Source organism: Scyliorhinus torazame, chromosome 14 (genome assembly GCF_047496885.1).
Source record: "Scyliorhinus torazame isolate Kashiwa2021f chromosome 14, sScyTor2.1, whole genome shotgun sequence".
Classification (NCBI taxonomy): Eukaryota; Metazoa; Chordata; class Chondrichthyes; order Carcharhiniformes; family Scyliorhinidae; genus Scyliorhinus; species Scyliorhinus torazame.
Window position 1 is genome coordinate 38513797 of NC_092720.1, and position 13264 is coordinate 38527060.

At 48.0% G+C, this 13264-nt stretch overlaps 2 protein-coding genes across 3 annotated transcripts in view; one reads left to right on the top strand and one right to left on the bottom strand.

The window, feature by feature from the left end:
* The window catches only part of LOC140389659 (transmembrane 4 L6 family member 20-like), a 165455-nt gene that overhangs the window by 18768 nt on the left and 133423 nt on the right, over positions 1 to 13264 (top strand). The window lies entirely within an intron of this gene.
* LOC140389656 (large ribosomal subunit protein mL44-like) overlaps positions 1928 to 13264 on the bottom strand; it is a 35913-nt gene continuing 24576 nt past the window's right edge. Inside the window, exons 3-4 of the mRNA XM_072473985.1 lie at positions 12959 to 13137; positions 1928 to 2213 (exon numbers count right to left, since the gene is read on the bottom strand). Of these exons, the coding sequence (XP_072330086.1) occupies positions 2045 to 2213; positions 12959 to 13137 (348 nt within the window). The 3' untranslated portion in view covers positions 1928 to 2044. The remainder of the gene's footprint in view (positions 2214 to 12958; positions 13138 to 13264) is intronic.

Here is a 13264-nt window from a genome sequence, read left to right on the forward strand (position 1 = left end):
AATGTTTACAGATGCATCATATAAAGTATCCTATCTGGCTGCATCACAGCCTGGTGTGCCAACTGCTCGGCCCAAGACCGTAAGAAACTACAGAGAGCTGTGAACACAGCCCAGTCCCTCACATGAACCCATCCATTGACTGTCTGCACCTCCCGCTGCATTGGGAAAGTGGGCAGCATAATCAAAGACCCTCTCTTCCAACCTGGTCCATTGGGCAGGAGATACAAAAGTCTGGAGAACACGCACTAACAGATTCAAAAACAGCTTCTTCCCCGCTGTTACCAGGCTCCTGAATGACCCTCTTATTGACTGAACTGATCTTTCCACGCATCTTCTCTACTGAGTAGTACGACACTCCATATGCTTCACCCGATGTCTATGTATTTACATTGTGTATCTATCATTCATGTATGGAACGATCTGGCTGGACTGCACGTAGAACAACACATTTCACTGTATCTCAGTACACATGACAATAAACCCAAATCCAAAAATTAATCCTGAATGAATTAAAAGGGTCAATCTGATGAGGGTTTCTATACCAATCATCCATTAAATCAAGGAGGAATTTATTTTAAAAAAATAAATGGCAATTGAAATGATCTTTGCGTTTCACTGTCATGTGAGAGTACCTTTAAGAAATGGGTGTCTTTTATAGAATAACTGTAGTGGGTGTACCTTTAAGAAATGGGTGTTTATTACTGCAGTAATGTCCGAGAGTGGGTGGAGCTGGGCTGTCTATCTGCTTTACTTTCGTTTTTGAGCAGGCTGCTATAGAGTGAGTTTTTAGTTTTGTTTTCAAAGAGCTGTAGTGAAAGTCAACAGATGTGCATGGATCTCTCCACAAGCTAAAGTGTTCATTTGGGTGATTTCAAAAGGATAACTGCTCTCATTCGAGAATTTAAACCTGATCTCTTGTGTTAAAAGGGTCTTTTGTTTTCTGGATGTGTTGGGAATTTATTAAGGATTACGTAGTGTTGTATTCTTTGGGGGTTGTATTTGAATTAATGGTTGCTAAGATGTTCACTGTATGTTTTTAAAAAGGTTAACTTGAGTTCATAGAATAAACATTGTTTTGCTTTAAAAATTACAGTTAGATGTCTGCTGCACCACACCTGTAGAGTGGGTCATGTGCTCCCCATACCACAATCTATTAAAAGTTGTGGGTCAGGTGAACTCCATGATACACTTTGGAGTTCTCTAAACCCTGGCCCATAACATCACCGGACAGCTTTAAATTAAATGTCAGTTAACAATGCAAGGCAATTAGAAGTGATATCCAAAAATAGTATATTATATACAGCACAGAAACAGACCATTTGACCCAACCATTGCATCCTTCCCTCAAGCTTCCTCATCTATCAGATTAACCCTCACTTTCTTTCTCCTTCATATGTTTATCTAGCTACTGCTACTATCCTTAACATTTTTACAGCAAGTGGCTGATTCAGTAGTGATATCACATCATCCAGTGACAAGACATTTATTTATAAACTGAAACCTTAATTCATCTGTATTATTTACTTCAATTATTCTCTGGGGTAGAGATCCACACTCTCACCACTCTTTGGCTGAAGAAGTTTCTTCTATTCTCCATTTGATTTAATGGCGACGATCTTATAATTATGGACTTGGTTTTGGTCTCTCTCCCCCACCCCACTAAATGGAAACATGTCTATGCTATCAAACCATTCGTAATTTAAAAACCTCTATCAGACCTCAATCACCTCTTTTGAGCACAAAAGGACGGCCTGTTAATCCTCCCATGAAATATATAACCCCATAGCTCTGGTATAATCATTGCAAATCTTTATTTTTATACCCACTCCAGTGCCTCTATATCCTTTGTATAAAATGGCGACTGGAACGGTAGACATTATTAGGATACAACTTTCCCCCAAATACTTTTGCAATAAATACTAAAAACTGATTTTTAATGTCTTTATTACAGCTGAAAAATGATGAATATTTGCACAATGGTTAGGGTCCCATAGCCAGAAGTAATACTTGGATGATGTACGTCACATAGGACGAGTTCAGCCCATTAATTGCTCAGAGCCTTGGTTGCCACAGGTTGCTTTGTGAAGTTGGAATAATCCCAAGGTCGTCTGTTTTCTGTATAGCCATAAATTTTACGCAACGCTACTCGCGCTGCCTCTTCTTCAGCTGACAGCACAGTTTCACCAGGTCCTTCTGCAATTAGCTGCTTATCGCTGCAACAAGACATTGGGCATTTGTTACTTCCAGCATTTCCAGGTCAGAATTTTGTCATTTCCTATATGAATGCATGACAGGTGCTATTACTGATTTAAAACCAAGTATATCCCAGCAAATTGCTGAGTTGCATGTCATATGAAACTTCACTAGCTAACCATTTCACAAACTATTTGACTCACTCCCTTCATCAAACCAGTGAAATGGAAAAACCTAGTTATTTAGGCAAGTTGAACAAGACCATTAAATGAATACCCCTGGCTGAAAGTTAAAAGTCCAAAGGGCATCTCAGTTTTGAATCAAATATTTATTTATCCAAAATAAATGACAAATCTAGAAATCTTTAATAAATGCAATTTTATTGAATCACTCAAGAGAACAGTCTTTTCCTTTTAAATAGTCATGATGCTTTTAGGAGTTGATCACTTTGCCCGAATACATTATACAGCAGCTGTACTCACTCTGGTCTTCTATCCAGTTTAGTCACTTCCCTCAATCTTTATTCGTCAGCTCTTCTCTCTCTCTCTCTATTTTTAAGTTATTTATACCAGGCACTCATCATATCACAGGCTAAACACAATAAATCATTGCACAAGCTCAAGGAAGTACCCTCGGCCCAAAAAGCTTTGAGCTGCTTCACCAGTGATCTTCACTGTGCAAGATTTTGAGTTAAGTTATTCACCGACTGATTCATAATCCCATAGAATCCCTACAGTGCAGAAGGAGGCCATTCGGTCCATTGAGTCTGCACCGACCCTCTGAAAGAGCACCCCACCTTTTCTCTGGAATGCCACCTAACCTGCATATCTTTGGACACTAAGGGGCAATTTAGCTAACCTGCATATCCCTGGACTGTGGGAGGAAACCAGACCACCTGGAGGAAACCCACGCAGACACGGGGAGAACATGCAAACTCCACACAGACAGTCACCCAAGGTTGGAATCGAACCCGGGTCCCTGACGCCGTGAGGCAGCAATGCTAGCCACTGTGCAACATTCTGCTCCATTTGTAGCTTCCCTAAAATGGGAAACAATCCCGCCAGACTACTGCAGGATCCAGACAGGATCCCAACTTGGACGAACAAATGGGAGGTACAACGAACAGCTCTACAGATCTTCAAAATACCATGACTGAACCCATTCCCATCACTGGGGCATTTGGAACTACAGTACGCACCATCTGCAAGATGATTTGCAGCCAGTCACTGAGCTTACATTAACACTAGCTAGTCAAAAAAAAGATCTATCATGGAGAAGTAATACAGCATCCTGACTTGGGCATATACCATCACTTATTTATTGTTGCTGGATCTAGAGTCTGGAATCCTCCCCTGTCCACACCATTGCAGGACAATCAGCACAAGAACTGCACTTGTTCAAGAAGGTGGCCCATGAATAAGTATTAAGAAAACATGAATGGGGCCATCATTGAGATCTTGCCAGCAATGTCTACATCTAGAGAACAAATTAAAAAGACAACAAACCGTTTCCATAATAGTGATATTGTAGAAAATTTAGACTGTACAATATGTGACTGGCAATGGCAGAAGATGATTTGTTCTTTTATTGTGAACGAACTTATGTCTTGAGAAAAAACAAGGCAGACATGCTAACTCTCATAAATTGAGACAATTTCCATCTGAAATTAAGGCTCACTGATATATACTGGTTAACGTTTGTAGAAAAAAACACATCCATTTTGTAGCAGTTCCCTTGATGTTTAAGAGTTTGTCTCTTAGAATCCCCGCAGAATTATAGAAATCCTACAGTGTAGAGGAAGGTAATTCGGCCCATCGAGTCTGCACCCTTCGAAAGACCACCCTCCCAAGGCCCAATCCCCCACCCTTTCCCTGTAACACCACCCAAACTATGAACACTAAGGGGCAATTTCGCATTGGCCAATCCACTTAGCCTGCGCACCTTTGGACTGTGGGAAGAAACTGGAGCACCCAGAGGAAACCCACCCTCTTGATGAAGACTTTATTTCTTATCGCTCTCTGGTCAGTTAATCAATATGACACCCCACCAACAGGATTAGCTCTTGCACATGTTTAATTCGTGTTTTGAAGACATGACATCTTTAAATCAGAATTTCATAAAAGTAACGCAGCTGCTGGTACAAGAATTTTCACCATGTTCTTCGACTGCTTACTATATTGATCAGCAACCGTGAATTCCTCTCCAAATACATCACAGCAAATTGGCAAACAAACTACTGCCAGCTCCTTTTTCAAAGAAATGATTTACCAAAAGCCACCCCCTCATCCAATCAGCAACTCGCACCATAGGCACCCCCTCATCCAATCAGCAATTCTCACCATAGCCACACCCTCATCCAAACAGCAACACTCACCATAGCCACCCCCTCATCCAATCAGCGACTCACCAGAGCCACCACCTCATCCAATCAGCAACACTCACCAGAGCCATCACCACACCTCATCCAATCAGCAATTCTCACCAGAGCCACCTCATTCAATCAGCAGCACTCACCATGGCCACCCCCTCATCCAATCAGCACTTTCCCCATAGCCACCACCTCATCAAATCAGCACTTTCCCCATAGCCACCACCACATCCAATCAGCAACACTCACCATAGCCACCACCTCATCCAATCAGTAACACTCACCATAGCCATCCCCTTCATCCAATCAGCAACTATCACCAGGGTCACTCCCTCATCCAATCAGCAACTATCACCAGAGTCACCCCCTCATCCAATCAGCAGCTCTCACCATAGCCACCCCCTCTTCCAAACAGCACTCTCACCATAGCCACCATCTCACCTCATCCAATCAGCAACTCTCACCAGAGCCACCCCCTCATCCAATCAGCGACTCACCAGAGCCACCTCATCCAGTCAGCAACTCTCACCAGAGCCACCCCCTCATCTAATTAGCAACTCTCTCCATAGGCACCCCCTCATCCAATCAGCAATTCTCACCATAGCCACACCCTCATCCAACCAGCAACACTCACCATAGCCACCACCTCATCCAATCAGCAACTCTCACCAGAGCCACCTAATCCAATCAGCAACTCTCACCAGAGCCACCCCCTCATCCAATTAGCAACTCACCAGGGCCACCCCCTCATCCAATCAGCAACTCTCACCAGAGCCACCTCATTCAATCAGCAACACTCACCATAGCCACCCCCTCATCCAATCAGCACTTTCCCCATAGCCACCACCTCATCCAATCAGCACTTTCCCCATAGCCACCACCTCATCCAATCAGCACTTTCCCCATAGCCACCGCCTCATCCAATCAGCAACACTCACCATAGCCACCACCTCATCCAATCAGTAACATTCACCATAGCCATCCCCTTCATCCAATCAGCAACTATCACCAGAGTCACCCCCTCATCCAATCAGCAACTCTCACCTTAGCCACACCCTCTTCCAAACAGCACTCTCACCATAGCCATCACCTCACCTCATCCAATCCACCTCATCCAATCAGCAACTCTCACCAGGGCCACCTTATCCAGTCAGCAACTCTCACCAGAGCCACCCCCTCATCCAATTAGCAACTCTCACCATAGCCACGCCCTCATCCAATCAGCAATTCTCACCATAGCCACACCCTCATCCAACCAGCAACACTCACCATAGCCACCACCTCATCCAATCAGCAACTCTCATCATAGCCACACCCTCATCCAATCAGCGACTCACCAGAGCCACCACCTCATCCAATCAGCAACTCTCACCAGAGCCACCCCCTCATCCAATCAGCGACTCACCAGAGCCACCTCATCCAGTCAGCAACTCTCACCAGAGCCACCCCCTCATCCAATTAGCAACTCTCTCCATAGGCACCCCCTCATCCAACCAGCAACACTCACCATAGCCACCACCTCATCCAATCAGTAACACTCACCATAGCCATCCCCTTCACCCAATCAGCAACTCTCACCAGAGCTACCCCCTCATCCAATCAGCAACTCTCACCATAGCCACACCCTCTTACAAATAGCACTCTCAACATAGCCACCACCTCACCTCATCCAATCAGCAACTCTCACCAGAGCCACCTAATCCAATCAGCAACTCTCACCAGAGCCACCCCCTCATCCAATTAGCAACTCACCAGGGCCACCCCCTCATCCAATCAGCAACTCTCACCAGAGCCACCTCATTCAATCAGCAACACTCACCATAGCCACCCCCTCATCCAATCAGCACTTTCCCCATAGCCACCACCTCATCCAATCAGCACTTTCCCCATAGCCACCACCTCATCCAATCAGCACTTTCCCCATAGCCACCGCCTCATCCAATCAGCAACACTCACCATAGCCACCACCTCATCCAATCAGTAACATTCACCATAGCCATCCCCTTCATCCAATCAGCAACTATCACCAGAGTCACCCCCTCATCCAATCAGCAACTCTCACCTTAGCCACACCCTCTTCCAAACAGCACTCTCACCATAGCCATCACCTCACCTCATCCAATCCACCTCATCCAATCAGCAACTCTCACCAGGGCCACCTTATCCAGTCAGCAACTCTCACCAGAGCCACCCCCTCATCCAATTAGCAACTCTCACCATAGCCACGCCCTCATCCAATCAGCAATTCTCACCATAGCCACACCCTCATCCAACCAGCAACACTCACCATAGCCACCACCTCATCCAATCAGCAACTCTCATCATAGCCACACCCTCATCCAATCAGCGACTCACCAGAGCCACCACCTCATCCAATCAGCAACACTCACCAGAGCCACCACCACACCTCATCCAATCAGCAATTCTCACCAGAGCCACCTCACCCAATCAGCAGCACTCACCATGGCCACCCCCTCATCCAATCAGCACTTTCCCCATAGCCACCACCCATCCAATCAGCAACACTCACCATAGCCACCACCTCATCCAATCAGTAACACTCACCATAGCCATCCCCTTCATCCAATCAGCAACTATCACCAGAGCCACCCCCTCATCCAATCAGCAACTATCACCAGAGCCACCCCCTCATCCAATCAGCAACTCTCACCATAGCCACACCCTCTTCCAAACAACACTCTCACCATAGCCACCACCCCACCTCACCCAATCAGCAACTCTCACCAGAGCCACCTCATCCAATCAGCAACTCTCACCAGAGCCACCTCATCCAATCAGCAACTCTCACCAGAGCCACCCCCCCCATCCAATCAGCAACTCTCACCAGAGCCACCCCCTCATCCAATCAGCAACTCTCACCAGAGCCACCCCCTCATCCAATCAGCAACTTCATCAGAGCCACCTCATCCAATCAGTAGAGCCACCCCCTCATCCAATCAGCAATTTCCCCATAGCCACATAATCATCCAATCAGCAACACACACCATAGCCACCCCCTCATCCAATCAGCAACACTCACCATAGCCACCTCCTCTTCCAAACAGAACTCTCACCACAGCCACCACCCCACTTCATCCAATCAGCAACTCTCACCAGAGCCACCCCCTCATCCAATCAGCAACTCTCACCAGAGCCGCCCCCTCATCCAATCAGCAACTCTCACCAGAGCCACCCCCTCATCCAATCAGCAACTCTCACCAGAGCCACCTCATTCAATCAGCAACACTCACCATTACCGGCACCTCATCCAATCAGTAACACTCACCATAGCCATCCCCTTCATCCAATCAGCAACTCTCACCAGAGCCACCTCATCCAATCAGCAACTCTCACCAGAGCCACCTCATCTAATCAGCAACTCTCACCAGAGCCACCCCCTCATCCAATTAGCAACTCACCAGGGCCACCCCCTCATCCAATCAGCAACTCTCACCGGAGCCACCTCATTCAATCAGCAACACTCACCATAGCCACCCCCTCATCCAACCAGCACTTTCCCCATAGCCACCACCTAATCCAATCAGTAACATTCACCATAGCCATCCCCTCCATCCAATCAGCAACTATCACCAGAGTCACCCCCTCATCCAAACAGCAACTCTCACCTTAGCCACACCCTCTTCCAAACAGCACTCTCACCATAGCCATCACCCCACCTCATCCAATCCACCTCATCCAATCAGCAACTCTCACCAGAGCCACCTCATCCAATCAGCAACTCTCACCAGAGCCGCCCCCTCATCCAATCAGCAACTCTCACCAGAGCCACCCCCTCCTCCAATCAGCAACTCTCACCAGAGCCACCTCATTCAATCAGCAACACTCACCATTGCCGACACCTCAACCAATCAGTAACACTCACCATAGCCATCCCCTTCATCCAATCAGCAACTCTCACCAGAGCCACCCCCTCATCCAATCAGCAACTCTCACCATAGCCACACCCTCTTACAAACAGCACTCTCACCATAGCCACCACCTCACCTCATCCAATCAGCAACTCTCACCAGAGCCACCTCATCCAATCAGCAACTCTCACCAGAGCCACCTCATCTAATCAGCAACTCTCACCAGAGCCACCCCCTCATCCAATTAGCAACTCACCAGGGCCACCCCCTCATCCAATCAGCAACTCTCACCGGAGCCACCTCATTCAATCAGCAACACTCACCATAGCCACCCCCTCATCCAACCAGCACTTTCCCCATAGCCACCACCTAATCCAATCAGTAACATTCACCATAGCCATCCCCTCCATCCAATCAGCAACTATCACCAGAGTCACCCCCTCATCCAAACAGCAACTCTCACCTTAGCCACACCCTCTTCCAAACAGCACTCTCACCATAGCCATCACCCCACCTCATCCAATCCACCTCATCCAATCAGCAACTCTCACCAGAGCCACCTCATCCAATCAGCAACTCTCACCAGAGCCGCCCCCTCATCCAATCAGCAACTCTCACCAGAGCCACCCCCTCCTCCAATCAGCAACTCTCACCAGAGCCACCTCATTCAATCAGCAACACTCACCATTGCCGACACCTCAACCAATCAGTAACACTCACCATAGCCATCCCCTTCATCCAATCAGCAACTCTCACCAGAGCCACCCCCTCATTCAATCAGCAACTCTCACCATAGCCACACCCTCTTACAAACAGCACTCTCACCATAGCCACCACCTCACCTCATCCAATCAGCAACTCTCACCAGAGCCACCTCATCCAATCAGCAACTCTCACCAGAGCCACCTCATCCAATCAGCAACTCTCACCAGAGCCACCCCCTCATCCAATTAGCAACTCACCAGGGCCACCCCCTCATCCAATCAGCAACTCTCACCAGAGCCACCTCATTCAATCAGCAACACTCACCATAGCCACCCCCTCATCCAATCAGCACTTTCCACATAGCCACCGCCTCATCCAATCAGTAACATTCACCATAGCCATCCCCTTCATCCAATCAGCAACTATCACCAGAGCCACCTCATCCAATCAGCAACTCTCACCAGAGCCACCCCCTCATCCAATTAGCAACTCACCAGGGCCGCCACCTCATCCAGTCAGCAACTCTCACCAGAGCCACCCCCTCATCCAATTAGCAACTCTCACCATAGGCACCCCCTCATCCAATCAGCAATTCTCACCAGAGCCACACCCTCATCCAACCAGCAACACTCACCATAGCCACCACCTCATCCAATCAGCAACTCTCATCATAGCCACACCCTCATCCAATCAGCGACTCACCAGAGCCACTCCCTCATCCAATCAGCAACTCTCACCATAGCCACACCCTATTCCAAACAGCACACTCACCATAGACACCATCCCACCTCATCCAATCAGCAACTCTCACCAGAGCCATCCCCTCATCCAATCAGCAACTCTCCCCAGAGCCATCCCCTCATCCAATCAGCACCACTCACCAGAGCCACCCCCCTCATCCAATCAGCATCTCTCACCATAGCCACCCACTCATTCAATCAACAACACTCACCTTAGCCCCCCCCCTCATCCAATAAGCACTTCCCCATAGCCATCACCTCATTCAATCAGCACTATCCCCATAGCCACCACCTCATCCAATCAGCAACACTCACCATGGCAAACACCTCATTCAATCAGCAACACTCAACATAGCCATCCCCTTCATCCAATCAGCAACTCTCACCAGAGCCACCTCATTCAATCAGCAACACTCACCATTGCCGGCACCTCATCCAATCAGTAACACTCACCATAGCCATCCCCTTCATCCAATCAGCAACTCTCACCAGAGCCACCCCCTCATCCAATCAGCAACTCTCACCATAGCCACACCCTCTTACAAACAGCACTCTCACCATAGCCACCACCTCACCTCATCCAATCAGCAACTCTCACCAGAGCCACCTCATCCAATCAGCAACTCTCACCAGAGCCACCTCATCCAATCAGCAACTCTCACCAGAGCCACCACTCATCCAATCAGCAACTCTCACCATAGCCACACCCTCTTAAAAACAGCACTCTCACCGTAGCGACCACCTCACCTCATCCAATCAGCAACTCTCACCAGAGCCACCTCATCCAATCAGCAACTCTCACCAGAGCCACCTCATTCAATCAGCAACTCTCACCAGAGCCACCTCATCCAATCAGCACTTTCCCCATAGCCACCACCTCATCCAATCAGCACTTTCCCCATAGCCACCGCCTCATCCAATCAGCACTTTCCCCATAGCCACCGCCTCACCCAATCAGCAACACTCACCATAGTCACCACCTCATCCAATCAGTAACATTCACCATAGCCATCCCCTTCATCCAATCAGCATCTATCACCAGAGTCACCCCCTCATCCAATCAGCAACTCTCACCTTAGCCACACCCTCTTCCAAACAGCACTCTCACCATAGCCATCACCTCACCTCATCCAATCCACCTCATCCAATCAGCAACTCTCACCAGAGCCACCTCATCCAGTCAGCAACTCTCACCAGAGCCACCCCCTCATCCAATTAGCAACTCTCACCATAGGCACCCCCTCATCCAATCAGCAATTCTCACCATAGCCACACCCTCATCCAACCAGCAACACTCACCATAGCCACCACCTCATCCAATCAGCAACTCTCATCATAGCCACACCCTCATCCAATCAGCGACTCACCAGAGCCACCACCTCATCCAATCAGCAACACTCACCAGAGCCACCACCACACCTCATCCAATCAGCAATTCTCACCAGAGCCACCTCATCCAATCAGCAGCACTCACCATGGCCACCCCCTCATCCAATCAGCACTTTCCCCATAGCCACCACCCATCCAATCAGCAACACTCACCATAGCCACCACCTCATCCAATCAGTAACACTCACCATAGCCACCCCCTTCATCCAATCAGCAACTATCACCAGAGCCACCCCCTCATCCAATCAGCAACTCTCACCATAGCCACCACCCCACCTCACCCAATCAGCAACTCTCACCAGAGCCACCTCATCCAATCAGCAACTCTCACCAGAGCCACCTCCATCCAATCAGCAACTCTCACCAGAGCCACCCCCTCATCCAATCAGCAACTCTCACCAGAGCCACCCCCTCATCCAATCAGCAACTTCATCAGAGCCACCTCATCCAATCAGTAGAGCCACCCCCTCATCCTATCAGCAATTTCCCCATAGCCACATCATCATCCAATCAGCAACACACACCATAGCCACCCCCTCATCCAATCATCAACTCTCACCATAGCCACCCCCTCTTCCAAACAGCACTCTCACCACAGCCACCACCCCACTTCATCCAATCAGCAACTCTCACCAGCCACCCCCTCATCCAATCAGCAACTCTCACCAGAGCCGCCCCCTCATCCAATCAGCAACTCTCACCAGAGCCACCCCCTCATCCAATCAGCAACTCTCACCAGAGCCACCCCCTCATCCAATCAGCAACTTCCATCAGAGCCACCTCATCCAATCAGTAACACTTACCAGAGCCAACCCCTCATCCAATCAGCAACATCTCCCCATAGCCATCCCCTCATCCAATCAGTAACACTTACCAGAGCCAACCCCTCATCCAATCAGCAACATCTCCCCATAGCCATCCCCTCATCCAATCAGCAACTCTCACCATAGCCACCCCCTCATCCAATCATCAACACTCACCACAGCCACTCCCTCATCCAATCAGCACTCTCACCATAACCACCACCCCACCTCATCCAATCAGCAACTCTCACCATAGCCATCTCCTCATCCAATCAGCAACTCTCACCAGAGCCACCCCTTCATCCAATCAGCAACTTTCACCACAGCTACCCCCTCTTCCAATCAGCACCTCTCACCATAGCCACCCCCTCATCCAATCAGCAACTCTCACCATAGCCACCCCCTCATTACACAACTTGCCACCTCAGCAACTCCAATCAGCAACTCTCACCATAGCCACCCCCTCATCCAATCAGCAACTCTCACCAGCACCTCGAATCAGCAGCTACTAAATTGCCTTTCCACTACATAATGCATAAATCTTGCGTCAAACAAGCAACAAATCTTAAGCCTCCCACCCCTCTCCCAACACCCCACAAATCCTTCTCATTACCAATTAGAAGGGTTCTCCCATTTTTCTAAACAGTAAATTGTGTCTTTACTCAATGTCAAGCAACAATTTCCAAATTTCTCACTAGCTTTTCAGTGAACTGAATCGAGTATTTTAGGTTTGCACTAATGGCAGAAACAATATGAACGTATGGAATTGAATAAGAAATGTAATGATTTTAATACCATGCATTTTTACAACAGTTCCTTGTGAATATTTAACCCAATAAGGTTACAGTTCATAGCTACTCTGCAACACGTTGAGCAACAGTTGTCACGTACCTGTATAGTCCAACGAAATACACGGGGAGCACAGTGCTGGCTCCGGACTGCCTCGTCAGTCTGGATTCAGGAAGAGACATATTCCTCTTCTTCAGCTCTTCCACCAATAGTCCCATGGGATTAACAAGAGGCCAGATTTCAAACAGATCCTTACCAATAAGTTGTGTAATTAGGAAGTCCTATAAGAGACCAATAAATCACAAAACACATTTTAGAGTCAGACACTCTATTCAAAAGTGAAGGCAGAAGCAAACAGTCCAGGAGCTGTTAAATGGTTATTACACATTCACAAATAATTTGAATAAT